This window comes from Apodemus sylvaticus, chromosome 7, assembly GCF_947179515.1.
Source record: "Apodemus sylvaticus chromosome 7, mApoSyl1.1, whole genome shotgun sequence".
NCBI classification, from domain to species: Eukaryota; Metazoa; Chordata; class Mammalia; order Rodentia; family Muridae; genus Apodemus; species Apodemus sylvaticus.
In genome coordinates this window covers 79,701,949-79,714,153 of record NC_067478.1, presented here as the reverse complement: position 1 = coordinate 79,714,153, position 12,205 = coordinate 79,701,949, and the positions used below count along the sequence as shown (strand labels likewise).

Here is a 12,205-nt window from a genome sequence, read left to right as displayed (position 1 = left end):
GCTTGAAGTGGAGATTCTTGCCTAATATGTGAAAAGCCACAGGATAGAGAGAATCACAATGATATATATATATATATATATATATATATACATACATACGTACAGAGAGAGGGGGGAGACAGAGACAATGAGGTAGAAATAAGACAGATGGAAATAGAAACAGATAAAGGGGGAGAGAGAATAGGATCATATTTTTATGGAGTACCACAGAAAATCTCAAACATTTTTTAAAGATAAAAATGTGTCTTGTTTCTAGACCCTTCAAGGGGCTTATGTGCACTGTCCTCAGAGAAGAGTTTGTTCAAGTAATTTTTAACAAGACCATGTGACACTGTATGATAGGAAAGCTTGGATTTAGGGTTATTTAAACACTTATTTAGTCATATGAAATACTAAGGATTCATGTGGCACCCGAGAGCTGAGCAACGTTTTCTTCTCTGCACCCTTCTCTTTCTGCACCCTTGTTTCTCTCTCTGCTTGTATGCTGTGGAGAGGACATGAAGCAAACCCTTACATGTGCCCAAGCCTGACCCACATAGGACAACAGCAATTTAAACTCTGATAACCTCCACATATAGAAGAGGAGGTAATGCATTTCCAAATGATCTCCAGACTGATGGGAAGATGACATTATAGAAATTGTCTCTTGTGGCTGGTCCTGGAGGAGATGAAATGATGTTTTCCTCATGACACAGAGTAACGCATTTGACAGGGACCAAGTGAAGAATGAGCTGGTGTAATGTAGGACTCAAGGACGGATGCTGATAGTATCTCTGGAGCACACGTATGTGCTGTGTGAGCTAAGCACATTGTGTGCATGTTTTAACCCTCACAGAAACTCTATTCCATCCCATTTCATAGACGAGGAAACTGAAGTCCTTCAGGTGACACACGTGGAGCTGCTTTCTGTGCACTTCAGGACTCAGACACAGGCTGGAGTAAGTTCAATACAGTCATGTGGCAAAGAAAGAGTCTCTTACCTTCAGAGCCCAGTCACAATCCACAAGAGCCTTCTGATAGTCCCCAATTTTTATATAAGCCTGGAATGACACAAACACATGATACTCAGACACAACTCTGTATCAAAGGAACCTCAGTCAGTACAGAAAGGGTAGCTAATTTCACCAAGTAAACAAATAACAGAAAATGATTTCAAGGATATGGGAAGGAGAGCAAACTTACAGCTGAGAGTACAAACTGGGTGAAGCCATTATGGAAATCAGTATGGATGGACCTATGGAAACCACATACCTCAGCTGGAAAACTTCTAGGCACTTACCCACAGGACTGGACATCCTACCACAAAGATACCTGTACATACATTTAGCAAGGAAATGGGACCATTTGAAATGTCCATCAATAGGTAAATGGGTAATAAAAATGGGATACAGATACACAATGGAGTTTTATTCAACTCTAAAGAAACATGAAATTTGTAGGGAAATGGATAGATCTGGGGAATATATACAAGAGGTAAAAAGACAAATACCACATGTTCATTTTCATATGTGGATCCTAGCTGGTTTATATATGTGTGTGTTTGTGTGTTTATGTGTGTGCACATGTGTGTATGTGTGTGCAGCTATGTGTGTGTTTGTATATGTATGTGTGTGTGTATGTGTGAGCACATGTGTGTTTGTGGGTATATGTGTACATGTGTGTATATCTGTGTCTGTGTGTGTGTGTTTGTATGTATATATATATGAGTATGGGCATGGGTCATGAAATCACGAAACCATTTTTCTAAATAATTAATATTTACTACTAATAAAATGGGAGAAAGATAAAGAATATATTTATATATGTTGTCCTTCCTCTTCTTCTTCCTTTTCTTCCTCTTCCTCCCCTCCTTTTCCCCTCCCCTCCCTTTCTTCTTCTTCTTCTTCTTCTTCTTCTTCTTCTTCTTCTTCTTCTTCTTCTTCTTCTTCTTCTTCTTCTTCTTCTTCTTCTTCTTCTTCTTTTCTTATCAAGAAGCACTACATAGATTTTAGGCACTTTTCTTTTGGAAAATTCAAGAAGAAACAGTAATGGCCATCCCATGTAAGAAAACAACACTCCCCCCAAAAAAACCAACAACAGAGAAACAACAACTTGGGCACCAGGGAGTGAATGACTTCTCTGAGGCTTTCAGTCTCCAAGGACAAAGTCAGCACACATCGAGGTTTATTCAAGACCCAAACTTTCCCAAAGGGCTGTAATAGTCTTAGTAGCAAGATGAGCTATTTCCATGAAAAGGAGGCATTGTAACTCTTGGGGAATCAAGGCATCCAAACAAATTGAGGAGGGGAGCAAGCAGCAGCCGGGTAGTAGCCTTTGCAGTACAGATCCACTCCCTCTTCTTCAGGTCTTGAGTTGCACTTGACAATCATACGGGATGAAGAAGTCCATGTCCTCCTAGACAACTGGACAACTAGACCACGGCAACCATGATCTTATGCTATGAGAATTAAGGTCCAAACAACCCCAAAGGCCTTATCATTGACTTCAACAATTTCTCTGTGTAGCCTTGGACTTTTCCTTTCCTTTCCTTTTCTCTTGTCTCTTCTAAAACTTGAGTTTGACACCCTGGGTTGTCTCCATTTTCTTTTGCATCTCCCCATTTTAAGAAGAGCTACTTTTCTTCACGGCAATTAAACTCTAGGTTTATCTAGCGGGGCACCAGCAATCTTGATTTAACATTAGCTGTAGGAGAGAAATAAAGGCAACAAGGGGGTAGATTTTTTTTTTGTTTTAGCAAGCAATATTCAATTCCCAGCATACTTACTGTCTTCTAGCACTGCACACAAATGGAGGAGGCATTTTAAAAATAGTCGGTGTTTCAAATGACTTCTAATACCAGACAGCACGTTCTGTGTCTATTTGCCCTCTGAATGTATGCTCTTAGAGAGAGGGGGGAGAGGAAGAGGAGGAGGGAAGAACGGAGGGAGAAAGAGAAAGAGAGAGAGAGAGAGAAAGAGAGAAGAAGAAGAAGAAGAAGAAGAAGAAGAAGAAGAAGAAGAAGAAGAAGAAGAAATTGCTTCCTCAAAGCCTTTCACCGCATTTCCTTATATTTATTTAATCACAGCCACTTTTAATGAGATGCTTATGACTAATCAAAGGGTGGCTTAAAATTGAATACAGTAAAAATGCAACGAATTTAGATGAATGAGGGGGGGTGTATGTGTAGATAGCCTGCAGTAGATTCCAGTCTGAATTACATAACATTTTAAAAGCAATTCAACTCCATTGCTTTCTAATCACTTCAGGGAAACTAGCTAGAATGAGCATCAGTAGTAGATATTTTCCAAGACAAAATTCAGTGCCAAAAAAGAAAGAAAAGAAACCGTTGTATTAATTGCTTACACTTAAAAAATCCTTCTGACTTCTTTAAAAGGACTTGTTCTGGCCCCAGTGTTATATAACTAGTGGGGCACTGGATAGCTGTGACAGACAGAGCACTGAGGGACAGTGTGTGGCAGGTTTTGCCCTTAATAACCTCATATTTATATTCTTGTTAGGGCAACAAGGTGGACACCACTAAAGCATGCTTCCGGCCATCTTTCTATGGACTTGCTTTCTCATAACAAGTTTTTGCCACAAATGAGGGTAGGAAAGAACCTGGCCTCTACTCAGGCGTATGCAAACTGTTTGGTAACGAGCTTGTATTGCTCTCGGGTTTATTGGCCATTAAATCAGTCACCCCACAGCCTCTGCAGCTTCGAACATCCCATGTCTGGCTTTGAATACTTCTCCTCCACCAAGCCCAGACAGATACTCTTGATTTATGGAGATCCTGATGAGGGCTCTGCAGTTGCCTCCCTCTCTGGTAGGTGACATGGCATCAAGTCTGTCACACAGAGGTCCAGCTGACAGGTCCTGTCTGTCATGGGATCACATCCATGAATCTGCCATGCCAAACTTCACTATATCTCAAAGATAAGGTTACTAGTGAAATTTTTGTTTCAAGTGATAGCTATGAGCTTCCTGCCGTCATTAAGCGGCAGGTAAGGAATATCAGGGGGCGGGGGCAATGCCTCGGTTTTGAGAACCTGAGGTTCCCTATAAAATAAACCTGAGGGGAAAGGGCTTCAGAAACCCTGACGTTCAGAGAAAGTGCTGTCGGTTTCCTAATTGCCCAGTTTAACCCCGGTCACAGAATCAAAAAGCAGGTTTGACATAACAAGCACAAACTGGCATAACGGCCTTTGAGAGTACCACCAAAAACATTAGTGGCAGATTTCAAGTTCTCATAGGCCACGAGGCTGATTACAGGAAGTGTTTATATCATGGGAAATGGCGCTTGCAGCATGAACCACAAAGGCTGGCTGGTAAACATTTACCACCGACGGGGTTCCCAAGCCCCGTTCTCGGAGACACGCTGCTGACGCCATGGGTACCCACCTGGGCTCTGTTGGTGTACAGCACCTTCATGTCTTTGAGCTTCCCTAAGCCCTCACTGTAGAAGAATATGGCCGTTTCATAGTCGCCCCTGACAAAGGCCTCATTCCCCTTCTCCTTTAGGGCTAGGAGAGTAAAAGGCACACAGTCAGCCCTCAGTGTACGTCCTTCTAGATTGTGGGTTTTCCAGTTCAGTGCTGCACTGCTTATTTTTCGCTGCCATTACTTGAAGTCCAATTTCTTTATCCCCCACCCCCCTTATATCTACGCTGAGGTTTTTCTATGAAGCCTCTCAGAGAAACAATATTTTTCTGAACTGAGGCTTACATCTGTACCATAGCATCCTTGACCAAGGCAAGGGTCCCCACAGTCTTTGAGCAAATGAGGAGTGGGCAGGATCTGCATCGACACACCATCGGACATTAAAAAAAACCGCAGAAAGCACTCTGCACATTCACGCACCCGACCCCAACACATACAACACCACTTTATCAATTTTCACTTACTTTTTCTCCTCCTCCCCTCCCCCATTTCACTTTTCCCTCTGACTGTAGCTTTAGCTCAGGCTAACCAGTGGAGCCTCTCTTCTCTCCTATTTCCCAAGAGCCATTCAGGAATCTGATCAGCTCGCTTTACCCAGGGGCCCTGATTAAGGCTACGTCCTGCTATCTGCACACTGAGTAAGATCCGAGGATGGACCTCCAATGGTTTCTGCCTGGTCAGGTCCTCTGGCTGCCAGTCCGGCATGAACCTACTCCCTGGGGAGCTCCGTTTCCTCATACATTTGCACATAGGCCCTTAAGGGCTCCTTGAGCTGGAGTCATCCCAGCTATTGAAAAGTAAGGACCAACAGTTACCATCTGCCAGGGCTCTGTTTTCCCGTCTTCTCTTGGCTCGTTCCTTGGCATCCTTCTCCATGGATGCCAAGAAGGCATCTGAGAGCAGAGCATCAAAAAGAACAAGTCAGATACGCTAATCAGTCCATTAGTTCAAATCCCAGAGGAAGCTACCTTGGGATGTTACGGCTGTACTTCTTATGCATACATATGTAGGCAACACGTGTGTGTGTGTGTGTGTGTGTGTGTGTGTACACATGCACACATGAGCACGTAAGCACGCACATGCACACACAATTCTGGGGTAGCTGAACTCTCACCTTCTTAACGTGACTTTAAAAGCTAACCTGTATGGTGCATTATTATGTGTGGTGGCCGGTGTCTATGCCTCAGATTTGAATCATGTCTCTTAAATGAGGTTTTTTTTTCCTTTAAAGAGAGACTATTTAGCACAATGAGACTCAGAACTGATCAACACAGAAAATAACTGCATCCCCTAAGCAGTGAAGGGTAAATTGAATCATATAGAATAACTGATTTCAGTTTACAAAAGATTGGCCAGGAGAAAACAAAAGTAAAATAGAAAGCCTCTGCTCAATGCCTCTCGGACCATTGGCGCCAGAGTTGGGTCGTCAGCAGGATTTTGTTTGTGGGTTGTTTTTAAGCCCAGAGGCCATAATTTAAGGGTCTGGAAGTGACATTCTATATAAAAAATACTGATCCTAAATGAATACAACACATTGGAAGGGGAAGGAGATGCTGTCCTTACCTGGGCTCATTTCTTCTGCATTCTGCAAGATACGGGTTATCATAAAAACAAAGAAACCAATTTTAAACTCAGACTCTGGTAAATGTGTATATAAAGCCAAGAGAGCAAATCTACTGCAAACAAGAAGTCCAGTCATTTCCTCTAAGGAGTGATACCGATTCCTCCAGATTTTAAGGGGCTTGCTTTAAAGTTGGAGATGCTATGGTGGGCACAATCATGGGCCTGCTCCTCTAGAATCAAGATGGCCCAAGTCAGGGGCTTCCACCCTCCCTCCATGACTTGTTACATATGAATTGCTAGAACATAGTAGTTGAGGCGGATAACCTAAATATACCACTCAAACTCAGCAGGCAGAGAGGTTGAGTCTTCACTACAGGAAGAGAAAAAAAAAAAAGCATTCACAGAGCTTATAGTTCCATATGGAAAACCCATCAGGAAGCCTGGAGAGCGACACTGGTCCAGCCTCATTGGGTGGTTTGAGATCACATCATGCTCCTGCCTCAGAGCAGGTCTCCCCAGTTTATCTACTTAGAGACCTCTGTAGTGGAAAGGAGAACCTCGGGGGCTTGTGGAGGACTGATCATGGTCTTGTTCAGAGTGGTCCTGCACCCGTCCTCCTCTTGCTCCCTCTCCATCTGCAGGAGTTTCTTTTCCGTGTCCAGGACAGCTTTCTGCTGTATGAAGGGATCATTGGAATTCATCTCTTGGATTAAATTGGCTGGAGGAAAAAAAATCACACATGACTCAATCAGGCAAGTTCTTGGAAAGGAAAGACTCCATCCATTGGAAAGGGCGGTGTTGAAAATTAATACGGATGACACACAGAAAGGAGAAGAAGGTGCCCAGTGAACCCCTGGGACTAGTGTGAGACAATTAGGAATAGCATTTTTCTTTTGTCTAGAAAAAAAAAATAGCAAGAGAATTTAATGCTGGGCTTCCAGGAACAGAGCTTTAAGTCACCAGTCAACTCTAGTAATTTATAGACAGCTTATTAGGAGCTATATGTTTAGCTGAACATTAGGGGAAATGGTGAATAAAAATATTCTTTTATTTTATTTGAAAAGCTTGTGATCTTGTGTGGGAGACGAGTGTAGCACAAGCAGCTCTGAGATTCTGAAAACAGAAGCCTTCAGCTTCCCTGCCTCTCTTTACTGTGTTGTCTACCCAGATTGGCATTCACGGACTGTCACTTAGAGTGATCACTCTGCCCTCCCACCTGACCTAACCAGATAAATCTGTTCACCTCACTCCAACTTCAGATCAATCTAATTATCCATATCTAGCAGCCTTGACTAGGGAGCCTGAACACTGATGAAGAAAAATGGATAACTACTTGTGGGGGTGAGGGGGAACTGGTCCCAGATTGACTTGGGATGTCAGTAAGCCTCACTCTCCCAGAACCCCTACCATGCCACCCTATAGTACACAGTCTATTATTCTCTCAAACACTTTCAAATTTTGGGCAATCTAAACCTGACAATTCCAAATTCAGGATCCTTCTTATTCATTTGTAGAAGAAAGGGAGGTGTCAAGAAAGAGTTCTTTCAAGGTCATGTTTTCAAACTCACACAGCTGCCCACATCTGCATCCACCTTTGGTTCTCACCACAGAAGGATACAGTGTCTTTTGTATGAGGTTTGAGCCTCTGCTTGTGCAAGTCATGTGGCCAATGCAGGATTAAGGGGTAGAGAAAATAGTAAAGAAAGTCATTTGTGTTGAGTTCTGTTATGTACCTGAAGGCGACTGCTACCTGGTCTTATAAAATGCGCACTAGAGTGTAGCCTACATTTTCTTTGCAATATGATTAAGAGGTCTGCTGGCACCTGAGGTTACAGTTTACACACCACGAGTCAAGGGCAATTCAGTTTAGTATTGCCAGAAGCTCATGTGGTGTATTTTATGTGGCGTTTCGGACAGTAGATAAATGCCCAGTTGGATGCCTGTGTGTGCTTGTGTGTGTTATATACTCTTCAGGATATGACTTGTAAGTAGCCATGTCCTACAAGTAGTTTATAAGAAAGAGTTTCTAGACTGGCCACATGGCCAAGCAGGCAAAGGTGCCTGCTGCAAGGCTGACCACCTCAATTTCATCCTCAAGACCCAGAGAGGGAAAGGAAAGGAAAGACTTCCGAAAGTAGTCCTCTGCCCTTCACCCCCCTCCTCACCCTCCTCATTCTCTTCTCCCTTCTCTCCCTCCTCATCCTCTCACCCTCCTCACCCCCTTCTTCCCCTCCCTCCTCACCCTTCTCACCTTCCACACCCTAGTAAGCAAATAAGTGTAATTTTAAAAAGAGCTAGTGATGAAACCCAATACCTTGTATGCTAACCTAAAATTTTATAAAATAAATGGAATGGTAAATCCAAAGAAAGAAGAAATGAAAGAAGGAAAGGGGAGAGAGAGAGAGGGGAGAGAGAGAGAGAGAGAGAGAGAGAGAGAGAGAGAGAGAGAGAGAGAGAGAGAGAGAGAGAAGAGAGAGAGAAAGCTATGCTCTTTCCCATTACTGCCCCCATAATTGCTGATCCCGAATGGGACTGAATATCTTCTTAGATTGTGGGTCATTTGGTTTTCATTTTCTACGACATGCCTGTTCTTATCTTTGGCCCATTTTCTACTGGGTCATTTGTTCCCTTTGCATTGACTTAAAAGGCTTCTATATAAATTCTGGATGGGTCACATAGATTTTAAAGATCTCCTTGGCTACGTGTCATTTGTTTTATGGAAATGGTGGTTGTTTGAACATCCTCTTCCAGCTTGCATAGGCACTCACAGACACACAGATATACACAAAATCAATCTTCAGTTTTGTTTTTACCTCAGTTCATTAGATTCTCATGTAATTTAAATTTTGTGCAGGGTGGGAGCACGGCTTGCTGAGGACAAGAGACACCGCCTTCCCTGGTGTGTTGGTTTTCCCTGTTACAGAGGTGAAATCTGTTCTACACTCTTCCCTCCTTTCTACTACACAGCTTGTACTTCCCAGCATGCTCACCTCCTTACCTGGATTACTATAGGGTTGTTTGTTTGTTTAAAATCTCAAACAGTGCATGGTTAGCTCACCATCCACCCCCACCGCCCTCGTGAGGAGTTTTTCTGGTTATTATCATCACTTTGCTTTTCCACATGAACCTTTCCGCCCATTTGTTGAATTTGAACACAGACCACTTTGTGTATCTTGATTCAAACCAATTGCGCAAAATAATTTGAGAACTGTTGTCTGTCCCAAACAAAATTTAGGAAAAAAATACATGTCTTCTTATATGCAGGGCTTAAGCCTTTTAATAAAATCTGTATTGACCGAGCCCCATCCGTTCTGGATCTTGTCATGGGCAGTGGGCTGCAGTGGTTGTGTCTGCTAAGGTTTCTTAGGGGTGGGGTAGTTTGTCAAGCCCTCCTTGTTTTTGATAATTTTCATGGTTTTTATTTGTTGGCTTTAAATTTTGTTTAGTGGCTGTATTTGCAGGGGTGGGATGAAGACGTTATGTGTGCAGGTGCCAGGAAGCACAGCAAGGAGATCAAAATGACTGCAGAGTTGGTTGTCTCCTTGTACCATTGTGGTGCTGAGGCTAAAATTCTGGCTAAGCCAGCCTGTCAGACTTGGAAGCAAGCACCTTTAGCCACCAAGGTGGCTCATTGCCTCCATGTGGCTAGGCTGTAGGACTGGGGAGGAAGACAGGAGTTCACAGCACATGCTATCACTGTGATCCATCATGTTAACCTTGACCATTTGTGGAAGGCTGTGCTTACCATCTGTCACCCACTGTCTAACTACTTTCCATACCACACAGTTGGCAAGCAAGTCTGAACGTATCTCTCATTTAAGGGTGGAGAGGCACATTTCACCTCCCTGAAGAAAACACAAGTTATAAAACATTCACCTGGTTAGGGCCTTTGTTTTATTCAGTTACCTACTTACCTATCCAATCTCATTCATGTCACTATGGATTCCTAGATGTTATTTTTCCTACTTTGAATTGTAATATAAGGCTATGTTGTTTATTTCATTGCTCATGTAGTCCCATTTCCATCCCACTGCCCCACCGGGAGTTCTTTCAATTAAATTTTTATAATTTTCTCCAAAGATCTTAAATATACTCTGACAGATTTATTTTCATATTTAAATGCAGGATTCCTGAGGCCCAAATGCAAAAATCTCATTTCTAGGTATGAATACAAAGGAAATAAAACCAATCTATGCAGAGCTATCTGCGCTCCCATATTCATTACAGTGTTATTCCCTATAGACATGTAGAGAATCACTCTGAGATGAGACAAAGAAAATGGTGCCCCCTCCAAATTCATAAAAGCACAGCAGAATGGCGGTTACTGGAGGTTGTTTGGGGGCCAGAGAACAAAGAGGATGAGATGGGTTGCAGCCAGACAAGACACGCTAGAGTTACACTACACAGAACGGTGAACTACAGTGAAAATCACATGCTGTGCACATCACAATTGCTAGGATGGTGGGCCTTCACCAAGAAAAGTGCTTTGAAAGGTTTATTTAAATGGCTTAGTTCATAAGGTATACTAAATCAAAATATGATATACATTACACATATGTATTGTTTTACTAGATAATGCTTAATAAGACCTTTGTTTTAAAGTCTATCATGTCTGATATTAATGTTTGACATCTATTTTCTTTTGGATAGTACTTTCTTGGTAAATATTTCAACATTTTTAAGAATTTGATCTACCTCTGTCTTATCGATGTGTCTCCCTAGGCTCACGTCCAAAGGCTATTGAACACTGAACGTTGTTCTCCAGATGTCTCCCTCGTCAAATTGGCATGCCATCATTCTGAGTCTGTTCTTCAAATGCCCTCATGTCAGTAAATTGTTGGCCTCCTGCCTGTCACTTGACTCTCAAGACCTTTCCATGAGCTTTCTTCTTTTTTTTTCTGAGCCCTCACAGGCAAGAACACTAAAGTTTTTCAAGAAGAACGTCTAAGTGTGTTTCTAGTCAGTGTACTGTCTCTGTTCCCACTGCCTCACCTCTGCATCCAGCTGATGACTTCCACCCTCTGCAGTACTGGGAACAGCCTCTTGTCCGGCCGGTCCCTCAGCACCTTCTTCTCCCCTCTAGTCTACATTACACACACAGCACAGGACTTTCCTCAGCCATCAGTGCGCCTGCTCTAAGGATTCCCCTCAGGTGCCTCCGGAGCACTGCTCCTGGTCAACCTGAGCTCCTTGCTGCAGCTTCCTCAGCTTCTCTCTTCTGATCTCTCTCTCAAATGAGACCCTTGTCTTTTTGCTGCACTCCTATGGACCTTCAGATCTTCTCAGTCCTTCTGTTTCTAGAAAGCACCACACTCGCCCCTTAGCTCACTGATTTCCTGTCTCCTCACTTCCCAACAAGAACATTCCTTCATGTCCCCCACAATGGGTGACTCCTACTGACTCTTAAGATTTTACTTAAAGGTCACTTCTTGAGAGAAATGTTGACAACTGCCACAGGCTGGATTGCACAAACTCACTCATATAAAGGCTGAAGCTCTATACCTCAGTATGACTATATTTGGTCTTTCAAGAGGTAATTAAATAATATTAAAAGAGTTCGTGTATAGTTAAGGAATATCAAGTGGGGTCCCAATTCACTATGACTAGTGTCTTTATAAGAACATACACAGAGTAAAGAAAGAGATGCCTATAAATACACAAGAAGTTTACAGAACACCAAAGAGAATGGACCAGAAAAGAAACACACACCCCAACACATAATAATCAAAACACTAAATGTACAGAATAAAGAAAGAATATTAAAAGCTGCAAGGGAAAAGGCCAAGTAAAATATAAAGGCAGATCTATTAGAATTATACCCAACTTCTCATCAGAGACTCTAAAAGCTAGAAGGTCCTGAACAAATGTCTTGCAGACCCTAAAAGACCAGATTCCGGGCCAGACTACTATACCCAACAAAACATTAATTCACAATAGATGGAGAAAACAAGATATTCCATGATAAAATCAAATTCAACAATATTTATGCACAAATCCATCTCTACAGAAGATACTAGAAAGAAAACTCCAACCTCAGGAGGTTAACTACACCCAGAAAACAAATAAATAATTCCAAGTAAAACCAAAAGGGATGCAACACACACACACACACACACACACACACACACACACACACACACACACACACGACCACCACTAACAGCAAAATAATAGGAATTAACAACCATTGGTTATAAATATCTCTAAATGTCAATGGACTCAA

General features: G+C 42.4%; 1 protein-coding gene across 2 annotated transcripts in view; it reads right to left on the bottom strand.

Moving 5' to 3' along the window:
- The window catches only part of Ttc12 (tetratricopeptide repeat domain 12), a 47,895-nt gene that overhangs the window by 26,574 nt on the left and 9,116 nt on the right, over positions 1–12,205 (bottom strand). The window contains exons 3-7 of one of the 2 annotated variants that reach the window (XM_052188398.1): positions 6,519–6,700; positions 5,983–6,004; positions 5,235–5,312; positions 4,381–4,502; positions 981–1,040 (exon numbers count right to left, since the gene is read on the bottom strand). In XM_052188398.1, coding sequence (XP_052044358.1) covers positions 981–1,040; positions 4,381–4,502; positions 5,235–5,312; positions 5,983–6,004; positions 6,519–6,700 — 464 coding nt within the window. The remainder of the gene's footprint in view (positions 1–980; positions 1,041–4,380; positions 4,503–5,234; positions 5,313–5,982; positions 6,005–6,518; positions 6,701–12,205) is intronic. The other variant, XM_052188399.1, reaches the window with a different exon arrangement.